Source organism: Lithobates pipiens, unplaced genomic scaffold (genome assembly GCF_037356315.1).
Source record: "Lithobates pipiens isolate NorthernLeopardFrog02 unplaced genomic scaffold, aLitPip1_a1.2 Scaffold_23, whole genome shotgun sequence".
Classification (NCBI taxonomy): domain Eukaryota; kingdom Metazoa; phylum Chordata; class Amphibia; order Anura; family Ranidae; genus Lithobates; species Lithobates pipiens.
Window position 1 is genome coordinate 125305474 of NW_027507785.1, and position 14176 is coordinate 125319649.

The 14176-nt window shown below is 41.5% G+C and overlaps 1 protein-coding gene across 1 annotated transcript in view; it reads right to left on the bottom strand.

Annotated features, from left to right (window-relative positions):
* The window catches only part of CBX7 (chromobox 7), a 41433-nt gene extending 28519 nt beyond the window's left edge, over nt 1-12914 (bottom strand). Inside the window, exons 1-2 of the mRNA XM_077452315.1 lie at nt 11775-12914; nt 10288-10331 (exon numbers count right to left, since the gene is read on the bottom strand). Coding sequence (XP_077308441.1) covers nt 10288-10331; nt 11775-11843 — 113 coding nt within the window. The 5' untranslated portion in view covers nt 11844-12914. The remainder of the gene's footprint in view (nt 1-10287; nt 10332-11774) is intronic.
* Between the last annotated feature and the right edge of the window lie 1262 nt (nt 12915-14176).

The window sequence follows — 14176 nt, forward strand, 5'->3', positions numbered from 1 at the left end:
CAGGAAGGCTGACCGTACTGCCTTATCAGTGGCCCTGACTCCTATAAAGGAGTTGTACTCATGTTGGCCCCTAGTAGTCCTGCAGAGTACAGTCCTCCTCATAGGCATAGGTATGTGTAAATGTAGAGAAAACAGCAAAGCAATTATACTGTAATGTATTGATACCTTTTTGCTATAAATAGAGGAAAAGCAGAGATCCAGAAAACATACTATAATACAAATAATACTATAAGACTTGTCAAATGCTTAAATATTTTGTTCTTTCTCCTCTGTTACTACCACTAGACTCAAGAGATCATTATCAGTGCCAGATGTGACTCAGTTCTGTTTTAGTAGGCATCAATTACAACTCTACATGTTATTACTGACAGTTTATATCATTAAAAAACACTGTATTTGGCACCAGATGTACTTCAGCATCAAGCATAGCTATTGAGCTCCCTAGTTACCACAGACATAGTTCAGCGCATCACTTTTTCAATAGCTATCTTGAATCTGAAGCTTAGCTCACGTCAGAATTCTTGAATGTTTTATTTGTTTATTTGTGTTGGCTCTGATTCTCATTGTTTTAACTTGCTGGAGGAGAATGTCTTTCTGGTGTCAAAGTCAACGTATTCCCAAGGAAGTATACAAGGGATCAAACTGCTCCAAATCACCCATAACTAAAAATGTTAGGTAATATTATTTTGCTTTAAAATACAAACGGAAAGTGGTTCCAAAGTCTTAAGGTTTTTCTACCTTAATGCATCTTTTCTGTTGCAGAGGATCTCCCCCTAACCCCCCCTTATACTTACCTGAGCCCGATCTCGATCCAGCGCCATCAAAAAACAATCACAGCTGTGGCATAATTGCCCTTGAACATCCGTTTCTTAGACATACATGTTTGCTGGCCTAACTGGTCTTACCAGGGCTGCTCTTACACCTCGTTGAAAAAAAAAACGAGAAAAAATAAAGTCCATCAAAGTCAACCTCCCACAAGCATTTCCATTTTAACTGTGAATACCACTAAAAAAATTACTGTAGCCTGTAGCGTAGAAATTATTTTACCAAATAGGTGCTGTAGTTCTTACTTTTGCTGAGAGACACAATTTAGCTGCCCACTTGTGATCCCTCTATAAGGGATAATACAATGCCTCCTTATATGGTGCTGGGAATATTATGAGCATAGTTTTTGACAGACTTAGTTTGAAGATGTGGGGTGACATCCATGCTGACATGTCAGTGAGTAAGTTAGTGATGTGCGAAAAGACAAAATGGGTGAGTTGAGAAGTAGTGTAGATTTGCATGTCATCAGTATAGAGATGGTACTGGACATTGTGAGAGGTTATCAACTGACTGAGGGAGGAAGTATAGATGGAGAATAGAGGAGGCCCAAGGACACAACCTTGGGGGAAACCCTATTAAAAAAAAGACAGAGTTGTAGGTGATATTGAAGGTGTGCTGATATAGGTAGGAGAAGAACCACGAAAGAGCAGAGCCTTGGAGGCCAAGGATGTGGAGTTTTTTGAGGAGGAGCGGGTGGTTAACTGAGTCAAAGGCAGCAGAAAGATCTAAGAGAATGAGTATAGAGTAGTGGCCACTGGTTTCAGCAGTTAGTAAATTAAGATATTATTCCCTAGGTAATGTTCAAGAAAATGTATTTGATAGCCAAAGTACAAAATCCCTATACAAATAGGGGGGGGGGGTGGTAATACAAACACAAAAGCTATCCTGTGTATACTTTCAACCCATTTTATTAAATTTTGAGTTTTTTCTTTTTGTTTTTTAATCCACAAAGCCTGGTGACTTCTTCTAGTTTATGCGCTGTGGATATACACCATTAAAATAGCACTTGAGCCAAGTGAAATTATAATAATCACTGGTGAATCCTTTCCCATGGGTATGTCTCTGCTGACAGATGTAAATACACTTAGATGTAATATCCTTTTATCCACTGGCAAATGAAGATCACCATGAATGCATTTTAAATCAATATAAGGAGCATAATTAGAACCCAAGCCTGTTTGGTGTGATACACATTTTGTTTTCTTGACCACCTGCAATGGTTATCACTCCTAGATGTGCCCCATTTATCTTGTTTTTTTCCATCTGATGGTCTAAGGAACTTTTCCCAAGAGTACTGTGTTATTTCTATGAATTCCTTCTTGGTCTCTTTAAAGTGTATCAAAATCACCTCTGTGACTTTTTCTATAGTGTGCCATTTCTTAGCTTTTTCTCTAGTATGCCATTTCCAAGCTGCCTACTGCAAAAAGTATGGAATAATTTGGAGGTCAGTCTTGTTTCTTTTCCATAGATACAGTATGAGCAACGAAGGAGCCTCAGGGACAAGCAATGGAGACAGTTTAGCAGTGGTGTCATAATAACGGCCACTGCACTAACCCTACAGACCTTCCACCTTTAGTGTCAGCAGATCTGCATATAACTGTTGCCAATTTAGGGATCATAAAATATTTGTTATTTTATTGTGCTTTAAGGGGCATCTTACCTTATATATCTGTACACTTTGAATTATTTGTATGAGGTTAATAGTTGTAATTATAGTATCCAGTTTAATGAGTCCTTTTTTTTATTTTCCGACTGTTGTCGGACAGCTTAGCCTACATGTAAAGTGACAGTTATAAAGATTGGGACAATCCTAAATACTGTTATGGGTGCTTAACCCCCCTGACGGTATTCCCGAGTCTGACTCGGGGTGGATTTTTTATACCAAAAGCGGTATCCCCGAGTCAGACTCGGGACTGCATCGCTGGATCCAGGAGGAGGTTTACTTACCTTCTCCCTCGGATCCAGCGTTGTCTCCCCGCTGTACGAGCGAGCCGTGTCTCGCTCGATGCATTACATCGCCGATCTCCGTGCCCTGCGAGCGTTGCGACGCACGGGCACGGAGATCGGCGCCAAATTCAAAAAGTGAAACAAACAGTATACATACAGTATAATGTAATCTTACAGATTACATTGCTGTATGTAAATATTTCACATCCCCGTTGTCCCTAGTGGTCTGCCCAGTGTCCTGCATGCAGTTTTATATAATAAAAACTGTTCTTTATGCCTGGAAACTGGAGATTGTCCATAGCAACCAAACTGTCACTGTACATCAAAAATGATTTTAGACCAGCTAGAAAACAGCGATAATAAATTAGAATCACTCGCAGAACTAAGCGATAGCGATTTGTGGGGAGATCCGTCATCAAATACTGAAAAGTAATGACAGTGACAATTCTGCAACTGAGCAAATTTCAGTGTTTTTGATTTGATTACATTATTCAATCATTTTTATTATTGTTATATTATTATTTGGTACAATTATTTATAATTATTTATTATATTATAATTTATGATTTAATTTTTCAAACTTTATCATACCCGGGATGTCTGCTAGACTCTGGTTTGGACAGATTTAAGAGAGTTATTCCTAAGAATTGCAGGACTACAATATAAAACGCCAAATTTTCATGCAAAATAATGGTACCGCTTTTAGCACCTAAAATCCGAAATAATCGTACCGCCAGGGAGGTTAAAACAGCCTGCTTTTCTTATGTTGGTTTAGATCATTATTCCTACAAAATAACAAACAGTACTGTCACATAGTCACATTGGGTTTAATTTACTAAAACTGCAAAATCTGGTAAAGTTGTGCCTGATAGCCAATCAGCTTCTAACTTCAGCTTGTTCAATTAAGCTTTGACAAAAAACCTAGAAGCTGATCGGTTTATATGCAGAGCTGCACCAGATTTAGCATTTTCCAGTATTAGTAAATCAACCCCATAGTAACATAGGTTGAAAAAAGACGCTAGTTCATTTAGTTCAACCAATTAAGAAAAGACACACACACACACACACATACACGCACACACATAGAAACAAATAGAAACCTTCCCATACACAATCCTATACCGACAGTTGATCCGCAGGAAGGCAAAAAATCCTAGTAAAGCATGATCCAATTCACTCCAGTGGGGGAAAAAATTCCTTCCTGATCCCCCAGAAGGCAATCGGACATTCCCTGGATAAACTTTTCTTGTTGTTGTTACCTCTAAATATTGATATTGAGTGTGCATTTAGGAATGCATCCAGCCCTTTTTTTTAAACAATCTACTGAGCTGGCCAGAACCAGCTCTTGAGGCAGTCTGTTACACAATTTCACTGCTCTTACTGTGAAGAAGCCTTTTCGTATGTGAAGGTTAAATCTCTTTTGCTCTAGATGTAAAGAGTGCCCCCTTGTCCTCTATAATGACCTGAAAGTGAATTACTACACCAAGTTCATTATATGGACCACTTATGTATTTATACATGTTGATCAAATCCCCACTTAATCTCCTCTTCGAGAGAGAGAATGAATTCAGTTAAGCTAATCTTTCCTCAAGTCTGAGCTCCTCCATGCCTCTTCCTTGCCTCCATCAGCTTGGTTGCCCTTCTCTGCACTGTCTCCAGTTCGCTGATATCCTTTTTGGGAACTGGTGCCCAAAAGTGAACTGCATATTCTGGAAGAGGTCTTACTGTAACTACTTAAAAAGTGTGGGCTGGATTTAAGATTTCACAGCAGAACAAAGAATAGTTTTTTCACCAGTAAAATTTATTTCTTGGAGTACAGGAGAGGACACAGGATCTTAAAGTGGGGTATACACTTATTTTTTTGTTTACCGGTGGATTGAATGAAAAAAAAAAAACCTCACTGATCCCATCATCAACACAAACAATGTTGATGCAGTGTCCCCCCCCCCCCCCCCCCCCACTGTTATCTTGTATTCTGACAGGGGAGACTCCCATCAGCATACACAGATCAGTGCTGCAGTCATTGACCGCAAGCACTGATTGAATGCTGGTTTTCCAGCATAACCATTTAACAGAAGCTAGTTGTTAGGCCGGCTTCTGTTCAACAGAGAGGATTCCACAGGCATCAAAAGACAGCCAGTTCCCGCTGAACCAGACAATTTTTGGTGCATGTATACACAGCTTTAGTCTTTAACTGCGGTTTATATGAAGCTACCTTCAGGTAATTAAGACGCTGGCATAAAATTAAAGCTGTGAGGACATTCCCTATATTAGTCCCCCCACCTTGCCTAAATTATGTAGTAAGCAATAGGGAGACCATTAAGAACAAAGGGGAGGGGCCTATGCCCTTTATTGTACTTCAAGAAACAGATTTTAGATAAGACAAAAAACTGATTTTTCTTTTTTTTTGTTGTACAGTAAATTAAATGGGTTCCTGTTTAACCATGAGACATCCAAAATCAGTCCTACTGAGGGGTAGGCAACACAGCAAACAAAAACTAACAGGTTCACATAAACATGTCAAGAAGGGATGGAAAGAACATAGAGCAGCTTGTAGCACCTTTTGCCCCAAACAGGTATCAGAAGAGGCTTAAATATCCACCTGATAAAACTTTCACATCTGAACAGAAGACCAGGTAGCAGCTTTGCAAATCTGATAAGCAGATGCCTGATGATGAAAAGCCCATGAAGCACTAATGGATCTGGAAGAGGGTACCTTAAAGCGGGAGTCCACCGGGACTCCGCGTTTTTTTTTTTTTTTAAAAGCCAGCAGCTACAAATACTGCAGCGGCTGACTTTTAAATAGTGACACTTACCTGTCCAGCGCGCCCGCGATGTCGGCACCCGAAGCCGATCGCTCGCTCGTGCCGCCGCCATCTTGGGTATGGGAATCAGGAAATGGAGCCTTTCGGCTTCATTTCCCGGTTCCCTACTGCGCATGCGCGAGCCGCGCGGCGCAATCCGGACGGTCCCCGCTGCCTCTGGGAGCTGTGTGTTTCCCAGCAGGCAGCGGGGCACTTGCTGAAGGGGGCGGGCGCTTGCGGAAAGGGGCGTAACGTACGCCCCTTTCCGCAGAGAGCTAGCCCAGAAGTGGGTGCAGTTACCTGGATTATCCAGGTAACTGCACCCCCCTCCCCCCTGAAAGGTGCCGATTGTGGCGCCGGAGGGGGGGGGGATTCCGATGAGCGGAAGGTCCATTTTAGGGTGGACCTCCGCTTTAACACGGAAGCCTATCTTTCAGACCATAGGCTCTGATGGTGACTTGTCTGGTCAACCTAGCAATGGTGGAGCAAGAAACAGGGAGTCCCTTGGAGAAGTGCTTGTGCATAACAAAGTGGAAGTCTGAAAAAAAAAGCTTGGCAAAAAGGCACCAAGTTTTCAATCACCAGCGCTCTTGCTCCATGGCTGCAACACACCATTATACAGTGTCGCAGTCTGGGCTGCTCCACAGCCAAGGGCATAGGAGTACCAGCACCCTTGGACAAATTTTAAGGGTGCGTTCACAAAAGCAGAGATCTTCACTCTTCCTGCAGGGTTTAGGGAACCAGTACCCACTCTCTGCAGGATTTAAGGGACCAGACCACATTCTGGTTTAACCCTCCACTTTGGCCATACACCTAATGATGGCCATACACTATACGAAACATCAGCCCAAATTTGGTAATTTGGCCAGTTTGTTTGTTTTTCAGCCAGTTAATGGGAACAAAAATCGATTCTCGTCGGGATGTTTTGAAGCCGAAAAAAAAAAACAAAGGACGCGTTTGGAAATTTTCTGCCCAACGAACGATAAATTGAAAGGTTAATGTGTTTCCTGTCCAAACTGTTTGTTCTAGGTATATGTAAAAAAACAAACAAAAAATGAATTTATGTCCACTGAGCGATTTATCGGTCTTTAGATGATGGCACTATCGTTTGCTCTCACGGCCCAATGTCTGTTTTTCGAAATTGGGTTCTGACGATTTTTCTTTTAGTGTATGGCCAGCATAAGGGATTTTACAGGAACAGGCAGACCACAGGCCTGGACCTGTATAGCACCTTGTAGTTAACTCAACACAATTCACCACATGTCAAGGTGAGCACCCAAACAGGATCCAGTGCCCAAATGGGCACTATAGATTAGCCCCTCATCTTCATCAGGCAGGGTCTGGGTAGTTTATATAGGCTCAGATGAGGAGTCAGCTGATCTGGAAGCTGCAGAAGGAAGCAGAAGGGGCTACAATGCAGCTGGGAATCGCATAAAAATTCAGCAGAATAAGAGGTAAGCTTCATTTAGTACACAGATGTCCATCATCTAAGGAAACCCAAAGCCCCATACACACTCAGATTTTCTGCTGATTTTTTCCTTTGGATTTACCAAAACCATATAATGTGAGGTCAAACCTTAAGATTTTCAATTTGTATGCAATCAGGCAGGCCCTTGCACTACATGGTTTTGGTAAATCTGAAGACAAAAATCAGCAGAAAATCTGATAGTGTGTATGGGGCTTTAGCAAAAAAAATAAAAAAAACGGAGGTTAGTGGGGAGTGGAAGGTGTTACAGGCATACCCCACTTTTAAGTACACAATGGGGTTTATTTACTAAAGCTGGAAAGTGCAAAATCAGGCTCACTTATGCATAGAAACCAATCAGCTTCCAGGTTTTATTACCAAAGCTTAATTGAACAAGCTGGGGTTAGAAGTTCATTGGTTTCTATGCAGAAGTGATTTTGCACTTTCCAGCTTTAGTAAATAAACCCCATTGTGTACTTAAAAGTGGGGTATGCCTATATTATATGGCTGTCGCTGCAGCTTTATTTTTTGTCTGTGTCCAGTCATCTGAAGGTAGTTGCAAACAACCCTTATTTAAAGACTAAAGATCTTGTGTCCTGTACTTTATGGCTAGGAAAATATATTTTAATCATTAAATAATATGCTGCTGCTTTTTTTTATTGATTGGTCCAGCTGAAATTACTTTGGGTAATTTCCAAAAAATAACCTAGGCTAAAATTACTATAATTTTTTTTATTATAAAACCTAAAGTCAAGTAAGGGCCTGTGTCAATGGGTTTTGGGCTTGTGTCTATAGCATCAGTTTAAGACACTTCTGGGATCATTCCGAATTAATTGACAGGTGCATTAGACCTGAAGTTGACCTCCTTCTGGTCTGTATTTGACCTGCTTAAGCAAGTTTTGCATTTCCACTGACATCTGTTCATCCTCAGATGCATTGCCAAATCACCAGAATCTGCTGAAGTCTTCTCTCCGCTCAGTCAATGCAGTGCTCACATGGTAACATACTATTTTCCTTTTCTCCATGGAAATGGGGAAAAATCAAGACCTGCAAGAGCTTAAGAATAACGGCGTACAATAATAAGCAGCTTCAATGGTCAAAAGCATCCATTACCCTTGCTCAATTTCATAAACGCTTGAACAGCCTGCATTGCCTAATGAGAATAGACTTGTACGGTCATCCTAAACAGATATAGACCATAATATGCAGGCATCTTTTCTATGATAAAAGATAAATGCGAACACCTTTCTTCCAGAACATCTTAATATGCATCAATCCTTACACCACAACAGTGTCAACGTGAACAGACGAAAACACAAACCGAATGTCATTTTACTAAAGGTTTATCTATAGCAGCTATTAAGGATTTATTCTCTGTATTACACAATGTCTGTGTTTGACGTTTAACATAAGGTCTGCAATAATTAGCATCTTTTTGTAGAATAAACTGTAGCCTGCAGTCACACACGGCACGCTGGCCTCAAGACAAACAAAGGGTTACGCTGTGCACACCTTTCCTTTGCTGTTCTTGCGCACACTGCAGCACAGGCTGAAGTAAACAAGTGAACATATGACTCATGCGTCACTCTCTCTCGGCTCCCCCTCCTCTGAGTTCTCACTCCCCCAGTCAGATTAGAGGTGATAAACAAGACGTATTCAATAGGCAGTCCTTATCTAGGAGCAGGCAGTGCCATGCCAAGAGAACATACAGCTCTCTGCTGCCCCTCTGCATATAAAGCATACATCCCTGAAAAGCACCTTAATCAAGTACCCGTTCATTCTGCTTCCTAGATTCCAACATCCTTTCTATTTCACTTTGAAAAAAATATGATTTTAGGTTTTAATCCAAATACCAATTTATGTTTAAGTTACATTTTTAGGAGGTACTATTTTGGGGGAAAATAGTAGGGGTGTTGCCTGCAGCAACCAATCAGCTGCCTCCTGCTTGCTTTTTGTAGTACAGACATAAAGATAAGATAATCTGATTGGTTTTCATGGGCAACACCTCCAATTTACTTTCTTCATTCTTTATAAATCGCTCATCTGCGACATCAAGGTTTGCTTTTCTGAATGAGTATATCTCTATCTCTCTCTCTCTCTCTCTCTCTCTCTCTATATATATATATATATATATATATATATATATATATATATATATATATATATATATATATACATATATAATAATTTTTTGGCTGATCTGTCTCCATTCATGGGAATATATGCATATATATATATATATATATATATATATATATATATATATATATATATATGCATATCTTCCCATGCATGGAGACAGATCAAAAAAAAATCTTCTAGAGAATACAGTATCCATTTTCTTTATCATGAAGTAATTGTTAAAGTTAACAAAGTAATGTAAATAATACAATTTTCCCCATTCACCAATAAATCATATTTTTGAAAAGCACCTAAATAACACAAAGGCATGTTTTCCCAGGTACTATGCTCTGTATTACCTGTGGACTGAAGGACCAGGTTGCTAAAACCAGTGGGGGAAGTCAGAGGATCATAATAAAAAAAAGTAACTTAATATTTGAATTTTCAGGTATAATCAATAACAGAATTCATGCATACATTAAAATGCTGTATGTCCTATATACTCTTGTATGTGTATTTTCTTTCCCCATGTTCTATGCTGCTATATAGGTTCTACATAGGTTTGTGGTATATGCATATTTGTTAGTTGAGATGCTAGTTGAATGAAAAGGTTAGTCTTTTGTGGCTATAGAACAAAAATGTGCATTTTTGCACAAATAAAACACACTGGAAATAGAATTGATAATACTAGTTGATAAATGCTTAGCTGGATGCAAAAAGCAATCTAATTTGAGATATGAAGCCCATAGAGGAGAAAAAAAACAACACATTTTTATGGTCTGCCAAGCCACTTCCCTTTAACGGCACACATGATCCAAAGGCGGGAGAATTCAAAAGATGCTTCTGGTTGGAACCAAGCATGTGCTCTTCAGTAATCACATGCTATATTGCTTTACAAAACATTTGTTTATCTCACGCTGAATTACAGCTTGTAAGAAGAAGTTAAAGATTGAACTTTAGGGTTAGAACTGTTGTGTTGTGTTAAATAAGCAGGGACTGAGAACGTCTACCAACGACCAATGATGCAACTTTAAATCACACAGGTAATATAAACTATACAATACACACACACACACACACAAACACACACATATCTATTTATATGTAGAAGTAATTTAAGCTTACTTGGGTGGCCAGCCCTTCCACTTCACAAGATATTCCACTTTTCCCTGGAAAGAAAGTGAGAGATGGTACTCATCACAAAGGGCAAATTACAATGTCTTTACTAGACTACATTGTATCAAAAAGCAAGGATATTATTAATACAGGCCAACAGTAATATCAGCCCTCAAAAAAAAAAAAGAGTTCCTTTATAGATGGTAGATGTCTGCATTGATCGCTTTTATATTAAAACGCCCAATAACTATAGGTGATAGATGATATAAAGTATTTTCTAGATCTGTTAGGCTGAACAAGAATGAGATCTATATAACACCGTCATTTTGTTAATGCAGAGAACTGATTCCAGAGCTGTAGCTTTAGGACTAACTGACATATAACATTCAATTAGAAAAGGTTACACTCCGCTCTCACCCTATTCAATATTGGGCACTTGGGATAATAAATCATTACTAGACCAAATCCCTATAGTACATCACAATACACATTTGTATGGTGAGTCATCTGCGTGAGTCACAACTCGCTTTAGTCACCTATAGAAAGATTAGCTCAACAAGTGAGTCACCTGTAGCGTAAAAGTGGCATCTCTATTGGAGTCAATCAGTTCCCATTCTTTATGCATTAGAAAAAGAATATTTGGAAAAAAACGATAGTGTTTATAGGACTGTATTCAGAACAAATCCATTTCTGTAATGGTCCCTGATAAACCACTGGAAAGGGCAATGATTCAGACACTGCATTCAAATGATTTTCAAGGTTAATGGATTTTAGACTGACAGTCAAGTATTTTTTTTAACATAATTTAAACACAGATCACATCATCACAAATGGATTAGACATAAGGTGGCAAGCTGTGCCGTTCATCGAAGATGTAATATTCATTAGTAAATACGCTAATGTACAAGTAAAACGTAGGGACATGCTTAGATATCAGTGAATCTGACATTTTCTGTAGGTATGTGTTTTAAATGACAGTGATTGATTCACCGCCAGGGAATAATTGGCGAAAGTCATATTCACTGTTTTATAAATATGCCCCTTAAAGTGGACACCATGGTCTCCCCCCCAAAAAAAGCAGCAGCCAACTGGATCAGGTCACCCCACCACGGTGATCATATAGTCCGTAGCAGTCTAGTACACGGCTTGTACACATGACCCCCTGTGGAACTATTCCTAGTTACCCAGTAATAGCCTTTTATTCTGTAATATTATTCTACAAAACGACAACAACCCACAAAGGCAGAACAGCAGAGAAAAGCAATTCAGTTTACAGATCTCTGGTGCAGTATTTAATATTTTGCAATGCTGATTGTAAATACCATATGGCCAGTCAGATTCCTGCCACCAATATTGTGCATACAAAGTGACACTATTTTCTCACCGCCAGGTGTAAATACTGATGAGTAAATCTAACATGCCATGACACTCTGAAAGTTATGGCAGTTGGAGAGGAGGCACCGAATGACAACACTGGAGGAAAAGGATGATCTTACCTTTCGTATTCTCTTCTTTCGAATGCTCTCTACTGCAAACACTTGTTCCCCAATCGCGGAGAGCTCCATGCCAGGCTATGGGTTGTCTCCCTGTGCCCAGGGCTGTCCAGTCCTTTTCTAGATGCTTGTATACTGAGCCCCTACTCAGTTCAGATGAGGCTCTCTTCTATATTAGAGCCACTTACTCAGTTCAGATGAGGCTCTCTTCTATATTACTCAGTGCAGAAGGGGTTTTTCCTGATGTTAGAGCCCCTACTAAATGCAGATGGGGCTTTTTCTCTATGTTGGAGCCCCTAATCAGTGCAGATGGGGCTGTTCCTTATGTTAGAGCCCCTACTCAGTGCAGATGGGGCTTGTTCTCTATGTTGGAGCCCCTACTCAGTGTAGAAGGGGCTTTTCCTTATGTTAGAGCCCCTACTAAATACAGATGGGGCTTTTTCTCTATGTTGGAGCCCCTACTCAGTGCAGAAGGAGCTTTTCCCTGGGTTAGGGTCCCCTACTCAATGCAGATGGTTCTCTAGAGCCTGTACCCAATGCAGATGGGTCTATCTCCTATGTTAGAGAAGCACAGTGACACACCCCCTCTGCAATGCCTGGCTGCTCTACTACTACTATTACTACTACTACTCTGCCTCTGCACAGACACCACTTCTCATTGGCATATAATGTCTCGTGTGCCCTGTGCTTGTCCCTGGGTATGGGTGGCTGCCCTGGTAGCAGTAGTGTGTGGGATCTCCACACCCCTCACCCCCTGGCACCTCTGCCCAGGTCGTGGAGACTTCCTGCACCGATCCTGAGTGTTTCCAACCCTGTGCAGGTGACACTTCTTCCTATGGCACCGCTCCCTTCCTCCCCAAACTGGATGGCTGCCTCTTCTTGCAGCTCTGCCACCGTGCCAAATGCTGCTGCAAATTCCTTCGTCTATGTGTGTGACCTCCTCCTCCTCCTCTTCTTCCTCCTCCTCCTGCAGGTGTTGTGTCCTGAAGTCCAGTTGCTGCACTCAGCTCCAATGGAGAAGATGGCTGGACGGCAGATGACTGAACGCGCTTCCCTGTCGCCTTTCCATTACAACCTGCGCAACATTTTCAGGGAGCGCGCAGCATCATCTCGGGAACGGCACTTACTAGTAGATTCTAATGGGAGAAGTAGCCTTGGTGACGTCACCTGGTCATGTGGGCCGAGCCAGGGGGCGGGGCTGAATAAATAAGAGATGCAGAATACGGGAGAGGAGAGATCGCAGAGCGTGTTGTTGTTGGTCACCCTGATTGTGTTCTGTCCGATCCCCGACCCTCCTACTACAAGTACAAGCGTGCACATGGCTCATCCCATCCCCCAACCACAGCATTAGAGATAGTTCATAGGGCTGCCACCTCATCCTTTAAAAACCGAACGCATATTAATTACACAGGTTCTGTGGCTAATGAGGTAGGAATTAAATTCACTGAGTGCCTTACCTGCATTAAAGTAGCCCCGGAACCTGAGTAAATATGTGTGGGTTTTACAGGGATGAGGTGGCAATGGCATTTATAGAAGAGCTTCACATACTACACTGAACCATGGGCGTCCGTTTTTTTTTTTGAAGGGGGGGGGGGGGCATCATTTTAAGGTCACCCAGTCTTTTTGATAATGTCATAAAGGGGAGGGGCCTAGTTATCACATAAAGCGCAGGTCCTGCCAGGGTCCCCAATATAGATCCCCCTTTAGAGCAGACCAGGGCATGACCCCCAGAGAAGAGATCCCCTTTACTTCTTCTTACTCTTACCTTTTTTTCACCTCACTGTGCCCATCACATGCAGCCTACCAGTGCCCACCAAATGCAGCCTCATCAATGCCCATCACATGCAGACTCAACTGTGCCCGTCACATGCAGCCTCATCAATGCCCATCAAATGCAGACTCAACTGTGCCCATCACATGCAGCCTACCAGTGCCCACCAAATGCAGCTTCATCAATGCCCATCAAATGCAGACTCAACTGTGCCCATCACATGCAGCTTCATCAATGCCCATCAAATGCAGACTCAACTGTGCCCGTCACATGCAGCCTACTAGTGCCGACCAAATGCAGCTTCATCAATGTCCATCAAATGCAGACTCAACTGTGCCCATCACATGCAGCCTACCAGTGCCCACCAAATGCAGCTTCATCAATGCCCATCAAAATTCAGACTCAACTGTGCCCATCACATGCAGCTTCATCAATGCCCATTAAATGCAGACTCAACTGTGCCCGTCACATGCAGCCTACCAGTGCAGACCAAATGCAGCTTCATCAATGCCCATCAAATGCAGACTCAACTGTGCCCACCACATGCAGCCTACCAGTGCCCACCAAATGCAGCCTCATCAATGCCCATCAAATGCAGACTCAACTGTGCCCATCACATGCAGCCTACCAGTGC